Source organism: Mobula birostris, chromosome 18 (assembly GCF_030028105.1).
Source record: "Mobula birostris isolate sMobBir1 chromosome 18, sMobBir1.hap1, whole genome shotgun sequence".
Lineage (NCBI taxonomy): Eukaryota > Metazoa > Chordata > Chondrichthyes > Myliobatiformes > Myliobatidae > Mobula > Mobula birostris.
Window position 1 is genome coordinate 19526570 of NC_092387.1, and position 23076 is coordinate 19549645.

The 23076-nt window shown below is 40.1% G+C and overlaps 1 protein-coding gene across 8 annotated transcripts in view; it reads right to left on the reverse strand.

The window, feature by feature from the left end:
• Nucleotides 1-727: 727 nt before the first annotated feature.
• znf592 (zinc finger protein 592) overlaps nt 728-23076 on the reverse strand; it is a 201639-nt gene continuing 179290 nt past the window's right edge. For 7 of the 8 annotated variants that reach the window (XM_072282332.1, XM_072282328.1, XM_072282331.1 and 4 more), the window contains 3 exons: nt 17284-17396; nt 8695-8830; nt 728-6165 (listed from right to left, as the gene is read on the reverse strand). In XM_072282332.1, coding sequence (XP_072138433.1) covers nt 5677-6165; nt 8695-8830; nt 17284-17396 — 738 coding nt within the window. In that variant the 3' untranslated portion in view covers nt 728-5676. The remainder of the gene's footprint in view (nt 6166-8694; nt 8831-17283; nt 17397-23076) is intronic. The other variant, XM_072282327.1, reaches the window with a different exon arrangement.

Sequence of the window (23076 nt, forward strand, 5' to 3'; positions counted from 1 at the left end):
AGTCGATGTTTCGGGCCAAGACCCTTCGTCAGGACTAACTGAACTGACGAAGGGTCTCCGCCCGAAATGTCGACTGTACCTCTTCCTAGAGATGCTGCCTGGCCTGCTGCATTCACCAGCAACTTTGATGTGTGTTAATTGTATCTTATGCTGTTATTTAATTGTGGCCCTTCACAACAGACAACAAAAGATTCAAAGTCAGGACAGCTGATAGATTTATAATAGGTAGGTCATAACTTATTGACTTCAGGGTCATGACCACCTAATCTTATGTAAACTGCAGAGGTGATCATGAAATATGTAAACTAATCTTTAATACAATGCCCTGGTGAAAATAATCGGAGTTGTACTTAAAGAAGCAGACTTGTTTATGTTCATACTAGATTCATGTGGTGTCATTAGATTTGTAGTAAGTCTCTGCTACTTAAAGGATCTTCAGATCAGTTTGTTGTTGAATTGCTGCAATATTCCATCTGCCTTCCAAAAAGCTGACATTTTGTTACATATAAATGTAGTATCTAGAAAGGAAGAAAACCTACCATCTACAGTATGGTGAAGAATCAGTATGCAGTGTCTCCATACTTTGCTTCAATATCCTGTTCCAAGGAGGTTAAGGAATTGCATGTGATAAGAATGCGGTGAAATTGTCATAATGCTCCGTAACAATCTACTATAATTAAAACACTGAGGTATTAGAATAATTTTCATAGTTATCAAAATTGTTCAATAAGTTTAATTTACATTTAGTTTCCTGTGGTAAAACTTTCCAACAGAACTACAATAGTAGCAGTAAGCAGGATTACAAGAGATATTAGAACTTATGATAAACAAGTGTGGTCAAAAGACTGGTTGAAATGAATGCCTAAAATGGAAAGAGATGCAGAGTTAGGATAACAAATTGCTGAGGTTATGATGCTGTTCAGTCACTGATGGGAGGCTGTAGCAAGTGAAAGTGGGAACGACACAAGCTGCCAAGGCTTGAGGTATGCAGAAATGAATGACTGGACCTTTGCACCAGCAGAACATCTGAATTAATCAAAGCTATTCTACAGACCTAATGAAGCATCTCATACAAATATTTTGCTAGTTAAAGCATATTATGACTAAATAAATTGTAGTGGGGTTAATTAAGTCTGAAAGCTGCAGGGAGAAAAATAGTTTGTAGCCAATTATCAGCAACTGTGGCCTACATTGCCTACAGTTCTTTCCCTACTATTCCAGTAGTGTGCACTGCCCAAAATAAATATTTATCTCAGAGATTAATAGCCTTTGCAGCACTAAGGGGACACATTTTACAGAAGAATAATATTCTGTTTTATTTGGTGAAATGCTCTTAGCCTTATAAAACAGTGCATCCTCTGACATACTGAGTACTGCCATAGGATAATTGCTGAATATTACTGAATATTTAGAGGACAGATTACAGCAATATAGAGATAATTGTAGGACAGGCTGTTAAATTCATTGTTGCTTTTATTTGAAATATTTTTAAGTAAACATAATAAGAAGGCACAGAGGCCAATGCAGATTAAATAGAAGGGTGATGGCTTGGGGTGGGGAAAATCCCTGATAACATGTAGGTCTACCTTTAGCAAACTATATTGGGATACCTTGCAAAATGTCTCTCTACACGCTACTATACACATTTATCAAAAGTACAAATGTTTGTATATGTTGTATTAAGACACTGAAATAAGAAGTGAACAAAGCTGAATTCTAGATAAATATTTTAAATTATTTTGACTGTTTATCAGTAAATAACAGAGCTGAATTCTGGCTCAAAAATATTAAATGGCAAACTCCAGACTCCAATTAATATTCTGAATATCAAGCTCTTTGAATTGATACAAGTTTACTAAATATATCTCTACACAGTAAACACAAGCTAACAACCTCTTTGGACCAGGTAGGGCACCACTGGAGATGCTATTCGGCAGGAAAACCTGGGCAGTAGGAGGGGAGTATTCGTGTCTCAAGAGTTTTGTTGGAGTCTGGAACGTCCCCTTTAAGTGTAATATAACACAGATCATATGAATATGACAGTGTAAGGTAGTACAGCACTTAAATAGAAAGTATGTGAAAACTTTAGTCAATATGACTACAATTAAACATAAATCTCCAAAGTAATTTATAAAATTGAGTAATATGGGAGATACATTATTCTTTAAAGTAATTAATTTTATAAAACTTAAGATACAGTATAGTGGTCATTTATGCAGGGAATTACACAAGTCTTAAAAAAACTTTTAAAATACTTTATTTGGTCCTCCTGTAAATTACTTTAATGCCATTCACAATGGTACAAGAGGGAATGGCAATGCATAAGCCCAATAATGAACATCCTTGTATAATGGCACTGCCCATTTACCAAGAAAATATTGGCATAGACTCCAATTCAATCTCATACATTCTGTAACATCTGCTTAATAGGAATGAGTGGACAAAAGGAATGTATCACTCTTTCCAGTAGGGGTGAGAGAAGCTGAGGATGCTTCCATTAAATGGCTGTGCTCTGAAGTGATTTACAGCGAGGAAGGTGAGGTCATTAGCCATTCTCTTACAATCCCCACTTTAAATGGGCACAAAAGATGGATGAAAACAAACAAACCAATGCACAACCAAGTCTAACAGGAAAACACCTCCCCCCCGCCCCCCCCCCAACTTTCCAGACAAGCAAGGCCTACTTTGGATGGGAGAAAAAGGAGTGGGAATTAAAAGGGCCATTTTGGTCATCCTGTTTGATGGGGTTATTTGGACACCTGAACAAGGCCCAACCTACCTTGCATTTGTCTGAATACCATGCTTCAGTTCACAATTTACACTTAGCAGGAATAACTCAACTGAGTTACCAAACCTCTCTACATCTTGAAATATTAGTTGCAAAGATTAAACTAAAAGGAATGGTCCAATGGCCATCAGCTGTTTGGCTTTGTTACATGATTCCAGTAACCCACACTAGTCTCTGGTAACCAGCACCAGTCAGACACTTTCACTTTACTTACAGTATTACATCAGTGGGAATATATCAAACAGATTTTGATTTCTTCCAAATTACAAGAACTGGTTGAAATTCTAACTTAATAGCACAATTTTCAATTTAATAATTAAAAAAAAATCTGCACCATGATTTTAGTAATTTCTCTCATATTTAAAAAGGATGATGTGCAATTGTTAATTTTATATCAGTTTGCTCTTTGAAGACATGGAAAATCTCTTTCTGGGTTGTCCGTTTGAAATGCTGCTGGTATCTGGGTCCTTGGAAAACTGAACTTCCATCTTGCATCTTAACAAGGAATTGGTGATTCATAAGATCACTGGTCCACTTGAATCAATTTCAAAGTGTCATCTCAGGAGAGAACATTCAAATTCCAAACAAATTCTGATTGGCTTAATACAAAAACCTACGTCTGAGGCACACAATGTAATAAAATAATCAAAGCACTCAGCAGATAAACCTCCTCCAGACCAGAATGGCAAGTCTACCACAAGTCCCAGTTTAAATTACAGGAGCGAAGTATTAAAAGGCTGGTAACACTGCTAATAGCCATAAATATGAATAAAACAATATAAAAATAAAATAGCAACTATAATTGGGTGACTTATTACTTTATGGTGATTCCTCCTGCATGATGTGAGGTGTTGCAAGGAGGTCTCCCGCTTTCAGAGCAGAAACCATTACAAATCCGTTTCGAAAATAAACTATGAACAATACCAGGCAGGTAATTCCAATTTCAACAAACAGTATGTTTTGTCTCAAAGCTATGATTTTTTAAAAACTGGCTTTTCTATGGTTTCCTCCTCTAGTTTTAGCTCTTTTTCCCCCCCTGAAAACCACCTGAATACACTATCTTTGTTCAAGTTAACTGGTCTTTTTTTTTTAAGGAATTGTGCCTTGATGTGCAATACAGCATGGCGTGGTTTCTACCCCTCTACCATCTGTCCCTCCCAACCATAGGCAGTGCTTTGAATTACCTAGCAAGTTTGAGGACAGGCAGCTCTTCCAAATTCCAAATTAAAGAGGAATAAATGCAATGGCTCAAAACATCCTTTCACCAGGTGCAGCTAAGTGCCCTGGCTAACTTGTTCAATAGTTGTTCGTCCCCGCCCCACTTCTCTGTAGAATTGAAGAAGTGAGAGAAGATTTTTGTCTGTTTCAAGCAAAGGTGTTCATTAAAATGTGGAGTGCTCTGCCACAGATTATAAATTCTGATGGAAAAGAAATTAAGAGAGGTGCTTGGAAGGGAATAGACTGGGATTACAACAGCTATTGTGTGGTTAAAATAATTCACCAGAACCAAATGAAGGCAAACGAGCCTGTCTTTGTGCTGTTAGTCCATGATTTTGTGGGCGTTCTTCCAACTGGGAGGTAGTGCAACAGAAAAAAATGTGGTTAAATGTAACTGGAAGCAATGTCACAAGGTTTTCACAGAATTATCAGTGTGCATAGAGGCCTCACAACTGAGAGGGAGTCACCACACAAGTGATAATAAGATCACCTCTGGGGTCCTGTACCTTAAGGCAAGGGTCTTAAAAGGGACAAAGTCTTATATCCCACAGCTATGAGATTTTCCTGAACCAACCTCAGATTACAGTACAAATAAAGAAAAGTCATTTTTTAAGCAATGGTTCTGCATGAGTTTGCAGTACTTTTTGTGCTGGAATAAGGAAAAGGGGAATGGAGGTGTTGGGCTGTGATTATAAAATAAATTTTGCAAAAAGCAATAGTCTGACACAAACAGAAGAGATTCTGCAGATACTGAAAATCTAAAAAAATTATTCGACGCAGTGCATTTTGACTATTACTCTGTTCATAAAAGATTCAACTGTAACAGTCAGCTGAAGGCACGTGCTGAAAATACTTGGGCGCTTTGTTAGCAGCCAAGCAAGAAGGACATTAATCAATAAAAAGGCACAAAATAAAATGAAAACAATTTCAAAGGTATAATGGCACAACAAACAATGAGAAGGGCACTGCCAATGTTTGCAGACATTTCATCACAGTGTAAACTTTCTACTTACTTCTATATAAGGGAAGGGAGTGACGATATTTAGAATTATCCACATCACATTGTGAATTCTTATCTCATTCAGATCAAACCAGATTTTTTTTAAAAAAGGGAACTATTCACTTTGAGCAACTAAATTAGCTTTCCGAGACAAAGATACTGGACTTCTAACCCCAAATCTGATCTAATTGTCCAGTACAGAGGCAGTGGGTGTGCTTGCATTTTGTGACATCATGGACCGTGAGTTTCTCAAGCCAGTGGAAAGTTTGAACTGAAAGCTGGGCTTGACACAAACATGCAAAGTCACATAAATCATAGCAAGACACAAAGTCTGAGGGCACTGAGAGGAGGATGAAGAGAGCATACTCAGTTTGCTTTCCTGTAAAGTTCTATTGTGCATTGGGTTGTACAAATGTACAAAACCTAGCAAGTAAAAGAAAAAACAGAAAGAGGGATCCAGAAGGAACTCCTGCTGGTGAAACTCCTGCTTCACCACCATGAACCTTTGAAAGGGCAGGAAGAATTTTACTGTTCTGCTTTGAATGAGGACCAATTTCCCTTAGATGTTTGTATGCTGCTGTGTTATGTCTCTATGAACCAGGTTTATCACTGCAGACCATGTTGAAGGAGATTTGGAGATTTGAAAAATTTCTCCTTCAGGCTGATGGAATCACTGTTCCGATCCTCCGTTCTGCTTAGATAATATAAACCTCATCCCATGAGTCCGAACATGAGAACGTAATGCTGTTTTACTGTCAAAAACATCTCTACAAACTTGGCACTGGAGATCTACATCTTCCTCTGACGTAGTGTTTGACTCCCCATTATGTTCATCTTGCCCATTTTCACGAACCACATTTGCTTGAGGCTTTTCAGGTTCTTTGAACTTGTGGACAATGTAGAGGTGCCTGTTTAGGGAGAGTGCCGATGTATAACAGAGACCACACTGTGAGCACTGGAAGGTTGAACCATCAGTCTTGTGCTGAGGTATGTGTTCCTGGAAATCAGCTTTGCTCTTGGTCATATAACCACATATGGAACATCTGTACTGTTTGAACACTGCAACCTTCAGTTTCTTGGGAAGCGATGCTATGGTGTTAGAGCTGGGCTGCTCAGCTGCTTCAGAGTCACTTGCCACCCGCTTGCCAGGTAAGTCCTCCTCAAAAAAGGAACAACAATTAGAAATCACAAGTCTGACATCTTTAAGCAGGTATGCTCTGTAACTGTATTGATTTATTTTCATGTCATGAGCACCACCAGTATGGCCGTCATTGATTGTCTGCTCCTAGCTACCCACTTGTAAAGTGATAACAAGAGATTCTGCAGATGCTGGCAATCTTGAGCAGCACACACAAAATGCCGAAGGGACTCAGCAGGTCAGGCAGCATTTATAGAGAGAAATAAACAGCCAATGTTTTGGGGAGTGTCACCCTTCACCAGAATTGAAATGTCGACTGTTTATTTCCTTCCATAGACATTGCCTGACCTGCTTAGTTCCTCTAGCATTGTGTGTGTGTGTTGCTTTAGAAGGTGATTATCTGTTTCCTTAAGATGCAAGTGTTCCCAAAGTGTTGTTATTGCCAGAATTTTGTTCCAGTAGTATTGGAGGAACAGTGATGAATGCTCAAGTCAACATAGTATCTGATCTGAAAGTGGTGGTGCTCTGACATACCCACCCCATTTAAATCACAGAGTAATGGATTTGTAAAGCACAGGAACAAACCTTTCGCGCCACCAAGTCCATGCAGACTACTAAATAACCATCTATACTGTTCCTATCGTTCAGCATTTGCTCCATTTGACTCAAATGCTCATCTAGATGCTTCCTAAAGGTTGTGAGAATATCTGTTTCTATCACCCCTCCAAAGCAGTGTAGTCCAGATTTCAACCACCTTCTGGGTGAAAGGACTCTTTCTCAGATCCATTTTAAACTTAATTACCATAAATCATTATCCTCAACTTTAAACACCTTCGCTGTGGGGAAATGTTTCCTTCCTCTCATGGTTTTCAGCCTAAATGTCTTACCTGTACGCTTAGACTGTGACCTGTTCTGGATTTCTCACCAGCTGGAATATTTTTGCTGCATCTTAACTCTCGCAGATAAAAGCTCACCCATCTCAATCTTCCCATGTCAGTTCTGCCATTGCAGGAATATGTCTGGTAAACCTTTACTGAACTCCAAGGCAATTATATTCTTCCCCAGAAAAGGTTACCAAAACTGCATTGGGTATGGTCTCATCAAGGCTGTGTACATTTGAAATAAGAGATTCCTGCTCCTGTACTCAAATTCTTTTGCAATGAAGGCCAATGTACCCACTTCGATGCTTACTGTTCCTGGACTTCCACTTCTATCAACTGGTGTAAAAGGCCACCTGGATCTTGTTGCATCTCCTCCTTTCCTAATTTCTCACCATTCAGATAATAATCTGTTTTCCCACCTTTATCCACATTACACTGCAGCTGCCATGTATTTGTCCACTAAACCTGTAAAAATCATACTGGAATCTCTCAGCATCCTATTAAGAGCTTAAACTCCCAATCAGCTGTGTGTTATCCTCAGACTTAGTATGTTTAATTCCCTTACCTAAATCATTATCTAAGTGGCTGGGGTTCAAACACTGCAGCAGCCCATTCATCACTACCTGCCATTTGGAAAAGGACCTGTTTATTGTATTTGTTTCATGACAGCCAATCAGTTCTCTACCTATCGTAAACACAAAATAATCTGCAGATGCTGGGGTCAAAGCAACACTCACAACACGCTGGAGGAACTCAGCAGGTCGGGCAGCATCCGTGGAAATGATCAGTCAATGTTTCGGGCCGGAACCCTTCGTCAGGACTGTAGGGGGAAAGGGCAGAGGCCCTATAAAGAAGGTGGGGGGAGGGTGGGAAGGAGAAGGCTGGTAGGTATCAGGTGAAAAACCAGTAAGGGGAAAGATAAAGGGGTGGGGGAGGGGAAGCAGGGAGGTGATAGGCAGGAAAGGTGAAGAAGGAATAGGGGAAAACACAATGGGTAGTAGAAGGAGGCGGAACCATGAGGGAGCTAGCAGGCAGCTGGGGGAGAGGGCAAATCTTTAGCACACAGACTTGATTAGGTTCTCAAGTCCTGGAACTACTCCATGGGCCACACAGTAATGTAGCTGTTGCGTCAATGCTCTATCATACTGGATTCAATCCCAGTCTCCACTGCTGCCTGAGTGGAGTTTGCAAATTCTATGTCTGCATGGGCTTGAGGTGCTCTGGTTTCCTCCTATATCCCAAAGATATCCAGGTACATTAATTGGACACTGCAATTTGTTCAGTGTGCAGGTGAGTAGAAGGAAGTGATGGGAATGTAGGGCAAATTTATATAAAAGTGGAATCTGTGTTGGATTGGTCTAAATAGGTTATTGATGGTTAGCATGAATTTGGTGAGACTTTTTCTGCTCAAAGACCATGAAAATCTAAAACTCAAATCCTTTGCTTGTTATATTTTGTTGGTCTGATCTCATCAGTGCTCAGAGCAGCATGGATAAATAAGACTTTGCCACTGATTTTCAAGTTTCTTGGCGTGATGCATCTCACCTCTTATTGATTGGCTATACCTAATGCAGGAAATTCCAGACATTTGTTCACATCCTTCTGCCTTCTCACCACACAAAACCTTTGATATCTACCTTAAAATAGCAAATGGGGAAGAAAGACTCACCACATTGGCATCTGAGCTTGTGTGAACAGCTTTGGACATTTGGCTGAAGTCTGGGTTTCTGATGCCATGCATTAGGTTGATATGTTTTACAAGCATGAAACGCTTGGCAAAAAAGTGCTTTTCATCTGTGCAGTACCTGGAAATGACAGCAAAATGGTGAAATATTGAAAGATATTGCTTGTGCACACAAGTTATTTTCAGATCAATTAATCTTAAATACTTAATCTTAACTAATCTTAAATACTTTTCACTTTTAAATGGGAAGACAGCTACTGCAAACAATGAACACAGATTAGTTCAGCAAAAATTTTTGATGAGTAATTTTCAGTACAAAAAGGTTTAAAAATGTAACTGAAGAGATAAATCTGTTGCTATATTATCATTCCAGAGCCTTTTCTGCTGACCCATTTCTAAATGGCCATATTCTGGGTAGTGTGATCTCATTTACTGTAACTCTAATGGATATCGTACCCCATGGTACAATTTGGGAAGTAGCTCCTCAGGAAATGGGAGGCAATTGAGGAAAAAATAATGGATGATACATTCCCTGCAGCAGACAGCAAGGAGACCCTTCTTGGTGTACAGCAATAGGAGCTATTTTTGTAAAGTTTTTGGAATCCAGCCATTCATTGCTCATCCCAATTTATCCAGACATTCTGCTCCCTCTCCACCTCACTCCAAACACGCAGCACTCCATTCACTATGCACACGTCCCAACAGTTAAACTTGCAGCCAAGGGCAGTACAGCCTGGTGGACTGACTGACAGCAGCTCTTGGATACCTCCTCTTTCCTACCCCTAGAATGTGACACCCCCAAACACCCAGTCACCATCTCAGAGCTTATCACACCAGGAGATATCCTGTCCAGAGCCTTTAAAATGAGAGGTTGGAGCAATCTCTCATCTAAAAACAGGAACACAAATTGAAAAAAAAAACAGGACCCATTGTCTCTGCCTGCTCTAGCTCCAGTGAACTTACAGTGCCTGTAAAAAGTACTTACCACCCCTTGGAAGTTTTCATGTTTCATTGTTTTACAACATTGAATCACAGTGGATTTAATTTGGCTTTTTAAAGCACAGGTAAACAGAAGAGACTCTTCCATATCAAAGTGAAAACAGATCTCGTCAAAGTGACAACAGATCTCTACAAAGTGACAACAGATCTCTACAAAGTGATCTAAATTAATTACAAATATAAAATACAAAATAATTGGTTGCTTATGTATTCACCCCTTTAATATGACATCACTGGTGCCCTCAGTTGGTTTTAGAAGTCACATAATTAGTTAAATGGAGATCACCTGTGTGCAGTCAAGGTGTTTCAATTGGTTGTGGTAAATATATACCTGTATCTGGAGGGTCCAACTGCTGGTGAGTCAGCATCCTGGCAAAAACTACACCATGACAACAAAAGAACACTCCAAGCAACTCCACAAAAAGGTTATTGAAAAGCACAAGTTAGGAGATGGATACAAGAAAATTTCCAAGTCACGGAATATCCTTTGGAGTACAGTTGTGTTTTTCATCAAGAAATAGGAAGAATGTGGCCCAGCTGTAAATCTGCCCACAGCAGACCATCCTCAAAAACTGAGTGACCATGCAAGAAAGGGACTAGTGAGGGAGGACACCAAGAGACCTATGACAACTCTGGAGGAGGTACAAGCTTCAGAGGCTGAGATGGAAGAGACTGCGCATACAACTGTTGCCCGGGTGCTTCACCAGTCGCAGCTTTATGAGAGAGTGGCAAAGAGAAAGCAACTGTTGAAAAAAAAACTCACATGAAATCTCAGCTAGAGTTTGCCAGGAGGCATGTGGGAGACTCTGAAGTCAGCTGAAAGAATGTTTTATGGTCTAATGAAACCAAAATTGAGCTTTTTGGCCATCAGACTAAACACTATGTTTGGCGTAAGCCAAACACCGCACGTCATCATAAAACACACTATCCTTACTGTGAAGCATGGTGGCGGCTGCATCATGCTGTGGGGATGCTTCACTGCAGCAAAATACAGGGAAATCCTGGAGGAAAAACTAATCCAGGCTGCAAGAGTACAGAAGATTTGTTTTCTAGCAAGACAATGGCCCCAAGCATAAAGCCGAAGCTACACAGGAATGGCTTACAAACAACAAAGTTAATGTCCCGGAGAGGCCAAGTCAAGAGTCCAGACCTCAATCCAATCGAGAATTTGTGGCTGTATTTGAAAAGAGCTGCTCACTCACAATCCCCATGTAATCTAATAGAGGTTGAACAGCTTTGTAAAGAAGAAGGGGGAAAAATTGCAGTATCCAGACGTGCAAAGTTGCTGAAGACCTATTCACCCAGACTCAAGCTGTAATTGCTGCCAATGGTGCATCTACTACATACTGACTTAAAGGGGATGAATACTTATGGTATCAATTATTTTGTGTTTAATAATTGTATTAAATTTAGACCAATTTGTAGAAATTTGTTTTCACTCACACGAGAGTTTTTTCTGTTAATCAGTGTCAAAAAGGCCAAATTAAATCCACTGTGATTCAATGTTGTAAAACGTGAAAACTTCCAAGGGGGAGAGGGTGAATTCTTTTTATAGGCACTGTATCTCCTCACACCTTGACTCCATCTGTTTCTCCCCTTATTCAGTCCCTTTACACCTACATTGTGGACACTTTTGACAACTTTCGATTCCCTGGTCCCCACTGTCTCAGGCACAGTTTCAGTAGCACTGTTTGGATACCAAACTGGCTTGATCAGGATGTCTGAATAGATCAGCAACCTGTGAACATGTACACTTGCACAAAAGAGTTGGCAGACCTTCCCATTAAGTTACAGATAAATATAAATGTCTAGGGCAAAGCATTGCCCTTCTTTAAAATATACCTTTGAATTCTAATAATTGGTCCGAATAATTACAGGATATGTCCACTAGGTGGCAAAGCACCACTATTTCCCCAAATGTTTTGAGTTTGGCACACCCATATTGATGTCTAGGAGGAATCTACATACATGCAAGCATGTACATAGTATATCAGGCCTGAGAAGTTTCTACACTAGATCGCACCCATAGGAACAAAATGCTGACATGCTGATTCTGGACTATGCTTTTAAAATAAAACATAGCACTTACTCTTCCAAATAACTATTGGAACACGAAAGCCAGTATCTTCTGACCCACCCCAAACTGCTCTCTAGCCACCAGCTCTACACATTAACCCAGGTAAGTCTAACACTGAATCAGGTTGTTTGAACTTTGGAACTTATTGATCCTTAGTTGAGATATGTCTAACTTATCACTGTCTTTACTTACACAGTCCATTTCTACCCTCAGAGTAAAGCCCAATTGTGGATATGCCTCAGCTTACACCTTTACCTACTCCTTTTGTTGGCTTGAGATATCCATTCTGGAAATCACCCAAAATACTATGGCTTATGTCCTTATTCATACTATTTTATTCAGTTATTAACAATGTTTACTGACCTGCATCATTTCCCTGTTGGAAACACTATATTCTTTAATGAAGAAACAACACCTTACATTCCATCTGGGTAATCTCCAGTCTGATGGTATGAATATTGATTTCTCCTTCCATATTAAAACATTTCCCCCCTCCCCTCTTATTCTATTCCCCATTCTGGCCTTTTACCTCTTCTTTCCTGCCCATCACTTTCCCTTGTGTCCACCCCCTACCCTGTTCCTTTTTCCTATGGTCCACTCTCCTATCAGATTCCTTCTTCTCCAGCCCTTGACCTTTCCCACTCACCTGACTTCACCAATCACCTTCTAGCTATCCTCCTTTTCCTCTCCTCACCTTTTATTCTGGCATCTTCCCCCTTCCACTTCAGTCCTGAAGAAGTGTCTTGGCCTAAACCGTCAACTGTTTATTCATTTCCATAGGTGTTGCCTGACCCAATGAGTTCCTCCAGCACTTTGTGTGTGTTGCTTACTCTTTAAAAGGACTTTTTCACATCTTTAAGTCTCCCTTTGGATTTCACTTCCCTGTATCTAATCTTCCCTAGACATACAGCCTCAGCAGTCAAAGCCTTAATTTCTTCATAAATCTCTCCCGTGTTTCCCATTTTTAATATGCTCCTCAAACCTGATGGGAAGGGACTTGTTCATTTGGCTTAATATCTCAATGTCTAATGTTGGGTGACAACACCGCTTTGAAGCATTTGGAAATATACTATGTTAAAGGAGCTATATTAAATCAGGCAGCAATAGCTAGCAGGGTTAAGCAGGAGTTCTAGTGTCTGAAGTGCACAGTCCATTTGTGAAGTAACTGGTTTGTGGAAAAGATCAAGCATAAAGGGGGAAAAAAAAAGCCTTTCCAGCATTCAAGTTGCCATAAACAACAGTTGATGATTCAGCCACATTATATTACTTTCAAATATTCCAAATTACTGCAGTTGCTTCTCCTTGTTACTATTGATGGTGAGGATCTACAGGGGGTACAAGGGGGTGCACCTAGTCTGACAGATTTGAATGGAGCACCAACACAGAGACTGTGTACATGGGCCAGAGTCACCTCTCCTTTCTGAGGAGATTGAGGTCCTTTGGCATATGCAGGCCTCTCCTTCACATGTTCTACCAGTCTGTTGTCACCAGTACAGTCTTCTATGCGGTGGTGTGCTGGGGCACTAGCAACAACATGGGTGATGCCAACAGGCTCAATAAACTGATTAGAAAGACTAGCTCTGTTATAGGAGTCAAACTGGACACACTGGAGGCTGTGGTAGAACACAGGACTATGTAAAATCCTGGCAATTCAGGACAGTGTTTCTCACCTTCTGCATGCCACCTTGGCTGAACAGAGGAGCACTCTGCTCCAAAGAGTGCTATACGAGGTCATTCTTATCCTTGGCCATCAGGCTCTATAAGGAGTCAACCTATAGCCAGGGAAGTGATGACCCCCTCCTGTTACCCTGTTTAAGGTAACTATTTTTTTCTTTCTTACTTCTCTTCTAATATTTGTATATCTGTGCAATTGTAATGCTACTGTGACACTGTAATTTCCTTTGGGATCAATAAAGTATCTATTTATCTAGAATGAACAAGCAAAAATTTAATACCACAATTACCATGTTATTTGTGTAAAGTTGCAATTTCATGCAGATTTCTATCAGCTTCAATCTGACATTGAATGACTTTATCACGCACTATAGAACCCCGATTAAAATGAGGCAATTTTTTTTATTCACATCACTGTTTGACTGCATCCCAAATGATACTTGATGATTCAGTTACATTAAATTTCTTTTAAATATTCTATGGAGTAACAATCAATACACAGAATTTATGTGACTCCACAACGCTGCCTAAAAATGCACAAGGTGGCATACTACTAAGAAGGTGTGTTGCTGTAATACTGGTTACTTACACCAACTGACACATTAACTTTCACTTCTTACTGTGTAACTCAGACAGCAGTAAAGGAAGTTGAGGTTTACTCATTTGCTCAATTTTATCAAAAGCAAACTTCAAAACCTTGGCAAGGCTGAATATTAAATATGATAATAATTTTTAAGGGACAGTATGGTTCTGTGAGGATACCAACAGCTTAGTAAACAGAGTGGAGGTATGTCATTCCTATACTTGTATAAAATCAGATGTACAAATTCTGACAATTACCAGTTTTATTTGTTTTTCCTTCTTTATCCTCAGTTTCTATAGGCATAGTGTATTGATGTTAACTGCTTTCCATCACTGCTCCCACATTCTTAGGATATTTTCTCCATAAGACATAGAAGCAGAATTAGGTTATTCAGCCCATCGAGTCTGCTCTGCCATTCTATCATGGCTGATTTATCATCCCTCTCGACTCCATTCTCCTGCTTTCTCCCCGTAAAACTAATCAAGAACTTGTCAACCTCTGCTTTAAATATACCCAATGACTTGGCCTCCACAATCATCTGTGGCAATGAATTCCACAGATTCACCACCCTCTGCTTAAAGAAATTCCACATCTGTTCTATTCAGAGGCTGGATCCTCTGGTCCTAGACTGCGCCCACTATAGGAAATATCCACTCTATCTAGACCTTTCAATATTTGATAGATTTCAATGAGACCCTCCTCTTATTTTTCTAAAGTGGTTTGAAGCAAGTTTTTCAAAAATTCTGAACTTTTAAGTACTGTTCATAGACGCTTCTCAATAAGCTACCCAATTTAAAAAAAATACCACTTCAAAGTAAACTTCCACACCACTGATCTTCAATTTGAAAGAGCTGACTTTGCTCTTTTGAAGACGCTAATACACTACCACAGCAGTTTCAGAATTTGAATTTTACCATGTATAGTTCTTTGCATATTGTTTCACTGCATCTGGTGCACCACTCCCCCAGCTTAAAAACTACGCAACACACATAAAAGTTGCTGGTGAACGCAGCAGGCCAGGCAGCATCTCTAGGAAGAGGTACAGTCGACGTTTCGGGCCGAGACCCTTCGTCAGGACTAACTGAAAGAAGAGCTAGTAAGAGATTTGAAAGTGGGAGGGGGAGATCCAAAATGATAGGAGAAGACAGGAGGGGGAGGGATGGAGCCAAGAGCTGGACAGGTGATTGGCAAAAGGAATATGAAAGGATCATGGGACAGGAGGCCTAAGGAGAAAGAAAGGGGGAGGGGGGAAGCCCAGAGGATGGGCAAGGAGTATAGTGAGAGGGACAGAGGGATAAAAAGGAGAGAGGGAGAAAGAATATATATAATAAATAAAATAACGGATGGGGCACGAGGGGGAGATGGGGCATTAACGGAAGTTAGAGAAGTCAATGTTCATGCCATCAGGTTGGAGGCTACCCAGATGGAATATAAGGTGTTGTTCCTCCAACCTGAATGTGGCTTCATCTTGACAGTACAGGAGGCCGTGGATAGACATATCAGAATGGGAATGGGACGTGGAATTAAAATGTGTGGCCACTGGGAGATCCTGCTTTCTCTGGAGGCCTCCTGTCCCATGATCCCCTCATATCCCTTTTGTTAATCAACTGTCCAGCTCTTGGCTCCACCCCTCCCCCTCCAACTTTCAAATCTTTTACTAGCTCTTCTTTCAGTTAGTCCTGACAAAGTGTCTCGGCCCGAAACGTCGACTGTACCTTTTCATAGAGATGCTACCTGGTCTGCTGCGTTCACCAGCAACTTTTATGTGTGTTGCATAAAATTCCAGCATCTGCAGATTTCCCTCGTGTTTGCACTTAAAAACTACGTATTGTCTTTAAGGCTCATATATTCTGTAGCTACAAACAATGTGTCAAATAAAATTGTTTGTCTTTTAAAATTGTTAAAATGACACCCTACCCTGTGGGTGTAAAGAAATTGTTTGGCATCAGTCAAAAACAAACAGGAACAGGACGTAGTTTCAGTACTCATTTCAATATCCCTCTCCCAACAGCTTGAAACCATTAGACATAGGAACAGAATTAGGCCATTTGGTCCATTGAGACTGCTCCGCGATTCAATCATGGCTGATCCTTTCCCCTCGCCCCCCTTCCTCAGCCCTACTCCCCAGCCTTTTCTTTATGCTATGTTCAGTCAAGAACCTATCAAGCTCTGCCTTCAATACACCCAACGACCTGGCTTCCACAACTGCCTGTGGTAATAAATTCCAAAAATTTAGCACCTTCTGGGTAAAGAAATTTTCTGCATCTGTTTTAAATGGATACCTGTCTATTCTGAGGCTGTGCCCTTTTGTCCTTGACTCCCTCACCACAGGAATTCTTTCCACATCTACCATGTCTAGGCCCTTCAACATTCGAAAGGTTTCAATGAGATTCCCCCTGCCCAAACTTCGAAATTCCAGTGAGTACAGACCCAGAGCTATCAAACATTCCTTGTATGATAGCCCTTCCCCTCCTGGAAAAAGCTTGTATTTTTATAGCAATTTTAAAAGTAAGGAAAATAACCTGGAGCATTATCAAAAAAAAAATTGTAATCCATCTGAGGAAGGAAAGAATGGTAGTTAGAGAGGCTGCTCCAGAGCTTAATAACTTATCAACAGAAGGCCTAGTAGTCAATAATTAAAATAGAGGATCTGTAAAATGGTAGAAGTATACCTATGGAACTGAGTGTTGGAGATGATTTAATGGTTTGAACTGTGAGTGTGTGAATATACTTCAATATATCTAGAAGATTCCTTCTTTTTCAGCCCTTCATTGCTTCCAGTTGTCTCTCAGCTTTTTAGTTCACACCCCCGTCCCCACCCAACTACCTGGTCAGCTTGTACTCCTTTCCCTCTCCCCACCTTCTTATTTTGCCTTCGTTCCCCTTCCTTTTCAGTCCTGATTAAGGGCCTCAGTCCAAAACGTCATCTGTTTACTCCCTTTCATAGATGCTGCCTGACCCAAGTCCCTCCAGCACTTGGTGTCTGTTGCTCAAAATAACAATGGCAGCTTTGAAAATCAAGATATGCCTCAGCAGTAAGCAACGTAGTGATGACTGAATGGGAATCAGTGCTAGTTGAGACACAAGCAAGTATTTTAGATGAGACCTTTCTTCCCATTCATGGCACTTTCCTGAAAAAGGAAAAAAGGAAAGTGACTATATTCCAATGATTACATTCCAATTTATTAACCTCGTGACTTGATCAGGTAAATTAGACAATATACGCTGGTACAATGCTTACCAACAGATATAGGTTCTCTTGACGCCATCATGATTCACTCTGACATGTCTACGCAGACTATGTGAGGAGTTGAAAGAACGATCACACTGTCGGCATGGATATCTCTTCATTGACTGTTGAAAGTGAGAAAGGGGATTGAAATACAGAATTATTGCTTCATCTTCAAAGTTGTATGTGTCTCATCTTACCTTGGTTATAGATCTGGAGACGAAAATGCTTTAGTTCAGTATTTGGCTAAATTTTCTAGAGATCAGTTAGAGTGATCTATTGTGATCAGCTAGAGTAGTGGCTGAGCCCCTATTCCTGTGAAGTATGTTATGCTACTTTCTATTATAGGGAGTTAGAGGGACTGAGAATTCAGAAAGGTGCGGTAAAAAAAAGCTCAGTTCGCCAAGAGAACCTGCAGGGCAAAGCTCCACTGTACCTTGCACTTCCATGGTGTGGTGTGTTGTTGGTCTAATTTACTTACAGGGCAGAGCCAATCCAAGCTTGTTTATTTCCTTTCATTGTACTATGTACAATTTATAGCACAGAATCAAGCCTAAGAGTCACTACCAGTGAGGACTGCATAGGAATAGACTCATCCTACTTTATCTCATGTTGTAAGTATTATCTCCATGTCTCACTTGATTAATTATCTTGCTTCTTAAATGCACCTACATGACTGAACTCAACATTTCACATTCTGATCACTCCCAAAGTAATTAAGTTTCCCTCAAATTCCTTAGTTGATTTAAAGTGTGTTTTAAATTTATGATTTCCCCACATCTAGATTACATAATTGATTTCATCTCTAAAGAGAAAGCAAGAAATTCTACATAGGAAAGTCTGGTATTATCTACAATCGATGTTCGGAAATGATGCAGAAGACTGATTACTGTCGATTGTGAACAATAGGGTAAGATGGAAACTATTCTCTGCAGAGGATTTTAGGGGCGCTGGAAAGGCAAAGTGAAAGAGCAGTGTACTTCTAAAATGCATGTTTGATGTAGTGTAGACAGCAGCTGGTTTTGGGTGCTTTCTAATGTTCTGGTATTAACATGAGGGAAGGAAAAGCAGATAGGTTATGCTAGAACTGTCTAACATCACAAATTAGATGATAAGCTTATATAATATTTATTACAGGACACCCTACTTATTCTGCTATTTATCAAGATCTTGGCTGATTTCTCTTACAAAGACGTTTTCTGCACTATCCCCACATCTCTTGGTTCCCTTCATATCCAGTAACCCGTTGTTGTCCTGAATGAATTTAGTGACTGAAACACCACAGCCCTCTGGGGTAGATAATTACAATGATCCACTCTCAGTGAAGAAACATCTCCTCCTCTTCTCAGCCCCAACTGCCTACCCTTTATTCTGAGACTATGACCTCTGGCTCTAGGTTCTTCATCTTACAGAGAACATCCTTCCAATATACAACCTATAGAAGTCTGTAAGAATTCAAAAAAAAGTTCGATGAGATCTCTCATTCTTTTAAAGAGCCCTCATCTACTCAATATTTTCTCATAAACTAGTCTAATGAATCTTGACGGCACTCCTTCTACGCTAAGTACATCCTTTAAGGTAAAGAGACCAAAACTGTACATGACACAACATGACTAAGTCTGACTAAGCACTTGTATATTTGCAACCGGGTATCTTTACTATTATATTTAGATCCTCTAATAATAAAGGCCAACATACCATTGCCCTTCCCAATTGCTTACTGCATCCATACATTGACCAAAGTTAATTTGAACATCAATGTTATCCACAGCGACAACTCTCACAGGTAATTAGGGATAAGTAGTGAACAGGCTCGAAAAAGGCTGAAAAGGGTTGTAGACTCAGCAAGCTCCATCATGGGCACCAAGAACATCTTCAAGAAGTGGTACTTCAAGGTTTCTAAGGTTGTCAGAGCTGGGGGTGGTAGTAGGGAAAGTGCTCCAAATGGCATGCGTCTCTGACAGACTCTGACAACCAAGTCCAACTCTTGGCCTTCACGTGTGGCTTAGCCACTAGGCCTGGCAGAACTGTTTCTACTGACAAGAAAAGGGGCAACGGCAGACCACTAGCGCCTCAAAACCAGTTGCTTCAGCCTTGGATGGCAGCCTGCCTAGGAGAAGGAAAGCTCTGACTTTAAACCTCCGCTGCCTTGTGGTCATATCCACCCACGGAAGAAGCTTCAGGAGTAAACCCAGAGGAAGAAATCTGGAGCTGGGTCCCTAAGACAGTTTGATGTTGTTTACAACTTCACCCTGGCAACCTCTGCAACGACACTGGTGCCAAGCTGTATCGGTGCTTGCTCTTCCCTTGGACTACATCAGTGACGTGGAGAGGGGGAACCCACTGCATGGACAACAGCCGGTTCTTCATATCTTCCTGCTCAGGCTTGCGCCCTGGAGAGGCCACAGTCCACCAGAGGCACAAACCCATGATCCCCTGGGATTGATGGCTGCCTACTCGTACCTCAAGACAGCATCAATCACTAAGAACTCTCACCATTGGGACATGCCTTCTCATTACTACAATCAGGGAGGAAGTACAGGAGCCTGAAGACACATTTAGGAATAGCTTCTCCCCCTCTGCCATCAGACTTCTGAATGGTCCATATACCACTAACTTTTTTTGCATTATTCATTTTGCAATTCAATTTTGTGTCTTTGCATTGTACTGATGCCAAAATCAAATTTCACAAACAAGTCAGGACTAATAAATCAGTTTCTGATTTTGAACAACAACCAGATCCCGAAAATGAAGAAATGAAACTTTGATAATTCTAGCACCAACTGAATTCCCCTGCAAGCAAATCTCCCACTAATAGAAAGATCACCTGCAGTCTCTAGCAGCCATCGAACTTCCCCAACCCCATACACCTACACGCAGGGATAAATCACATTAGGAAGGAACATTGGGAAATACAGGTGTCCCCCACTTTACGAAAGTTCGCTTTACGCCACTTCGCTTTTACGAAGGACCTACATTAGTACCTGTTTTCGCTAACCAAAAGAAATCTGAAGAGGATTTTCACTTTTACAAAAAAAGGCGCCCGCTTTAAACTTGTGTTTACCCTGAGAAAGACTACCATGACCGTGAAGCCTTGCGTGGGCAGGTGTGTGCGCATGTGTGTACGTGCCGATTTTTTTTCTACAAATCGGTTTTTGGCTAAATCTTCCCAATTCTGGTAAGTGAAACTACACTGTACATACATTACTTCTACTTTATATAGAGAAAAGGTGCCTGCTTTAAACTTGTGTTTACCCTAAGAAAGACTATCATGACCGTGAAGCCTTGAGCGGGCAGGTGTGTGCGCATGCGTGTATGTGCTGATTTTTGGTATGATTTGGTAGGTTATTTTTTGGGTCTGGGAATGCTCAAAAATTTTTCCCATATAAACTAATGGTAATTGCTTCTTCGCTTTACGCCATTTTGGCTTATGAAAAGTTTCATAGGAATGCTCTACTCTTGGATAGCAGGGGAAACCTGTACAGTAATATAAATACAGGAAGAAAATGCTTTAAAAACCTTGATTTATTTTAATAAGGTTTAGAAATAATCCAATGATAAATATTCATGGAACAAAAGCTTCTTAGCATGGACACTGAAATAAGGTATCTGGTTACTGGGGAAACTGTTCAATGTGCAGCTTTTGAGTTGGACTTTTACAGTTAAAGAAAATCAAAGGAATGTCAAAAGCAAATTCAACACTGCTGCATAATGAATAAACAAATTAAAACAAACCTGCAAAATAAATGATAATTCAAACACAACTCAGTATTTGCATAACTTATCTACAGTTTCAAGGCAGTGTGGTTGCCTTCTGATGGATTTGCATGGCAAAGTCATCTTTCTGGAGTCTAAACTAAGCTTTAATTTATTTAGAGATGCCAGAAGAACTGAAAACACAGAGTACACAAAAGCTATCAATCTATGTAATCCTTCTTTGTGCAAGTAAACTCACCATGACAAATTTTCTACAGGACAACAAATCCACTGCCCTTCAAGCAAACAGAAAATGCACTAAATTATATATTTTAAAAATACGCATCATGGTTACCAATAATATTCACCAAAACGAGCTTTTTGATGGCGAACATTGTGAAACAAAATAGCCTGACATATAAACACAAATTTGCTCCAAAGGTAGATGATCTCAATGGAAATGGCAGTAACAGTGGATTGAAAACACTTGTACATTGTCTCCGAGGTAGGGTCTAAGGAATAGCATCTAGCCCAAGCCATTGGTATTGACATGTCTTTTGAAAGACTGAGACAAATTCTGGAAAGCAAAGAACAAAGAAGAAAACAAAGCTTAAAACATTTAGAAATGAGTTCCAATTGAAATAAGACCCATGTCTCCTCTGCAGTTTTAAACATACAAATCCAATTGTTTGCACTCTTCACAAATATCTATTCAACACCAGATTTCCTGGAATTTGAGCTACAGTTCACGGGGGGCGGGGGAGACCAAGAAACATGTTTTCCAATCTGGCAATCAATTACACCAAACAGAAAGCTTTTAAGCAAATTTGTCAGAATGTTTGCAAATCCTGCTGCCTTAGTCTCCTTCCTTGGAATGCCATCAGAAGTAGACCCAAATGAACTTCAAAAATTCATCACTGAAGGATCAGCAATTAAGTTTAACAATTATAATTTCTGAAAAAGGATACTAGTGAGATATCCTTATTCATTGCTTAACCTGGCATTTAATTGGCACTGCTGGTTACATCATATGAGTCAGAATTATAACAAAATGCTTTTTAAATACTTGAGCTGGGTCTAGCTTCACACTTTGCACCTCCTCCCCCAACAAAAATCAAAAGAGGGTGGAGGAGAAAGATATCACTGCTTCTTGGCAAAAAGGCTTCCTGTCTGGATCTTTAAGATTTTAATTCTTATGACTTGTACACATATTAAAACTATGCAAAACATTCAAGGAATGGGGCGTTTAAAATTTAAGGGGCCAACTTTGCACCAAGAGCTATTCCTATAAGGGAAGTTACCAATGCAGTTCAATGGGTAATAGACTAATTTTATATGATGGATTACACTTTTTGTCAGTAAAGAATGCCAAAATGTTGTATTTTACAGAAATATAATCCAGGTGGCAGAAGAGGTGCTTTTTTTCTGGAAGTCTAAATTTGATTGCTTGTCAAATAATGGCCATTCAATCACAGTGGGGTGATGTAGGCTGATTGCAGTACAGGTGGGGGTGGGAAGAATTCCAGCCAGGTTGGCATTCCTACTATAACTTAAAGAATAATTAATAAAAAGCAGCAAGAGTAGTAGGGATTTTTGTCATTGTTGGCAAATACCAGGTAATTGCAATCTTACAGTTCTACAAAAATTAACTAGGCACATGGCGCCCTTGCTGCTTCATTTGAGGGATTGCAAATGATATCCAGAAACCAGATGAAGGGTCTTAACCCGAAACATTGTCCATTTCTCTCCATATATGCTGCCTGACCCACTCACTTCCTCCAGCAATTCTTCCACAAAGTCAGTGGCTATAGCAATTACTAACAAAATCTTTCACATGACCGTAGCTGCTGAGCTATCGACTGTATTCCTGCACTGTATACTTCATTTAGGGGAAATCACCTGGAATCATACAAACCACTATTGGTCCCAAGTGGATATCACAAAGCCAACAATCAAGCACAATGATTATGTAAATTTTAGCTCAAATCCACCGAGTACAATAAATTTCTTGCCATTTTCATGTAATCCTGCTGACTACATTATCATAGAATACACACTCAAATCTTTCAATCATGAATAGTTAAAATGAACACCTCTCAGAGAGGTAGA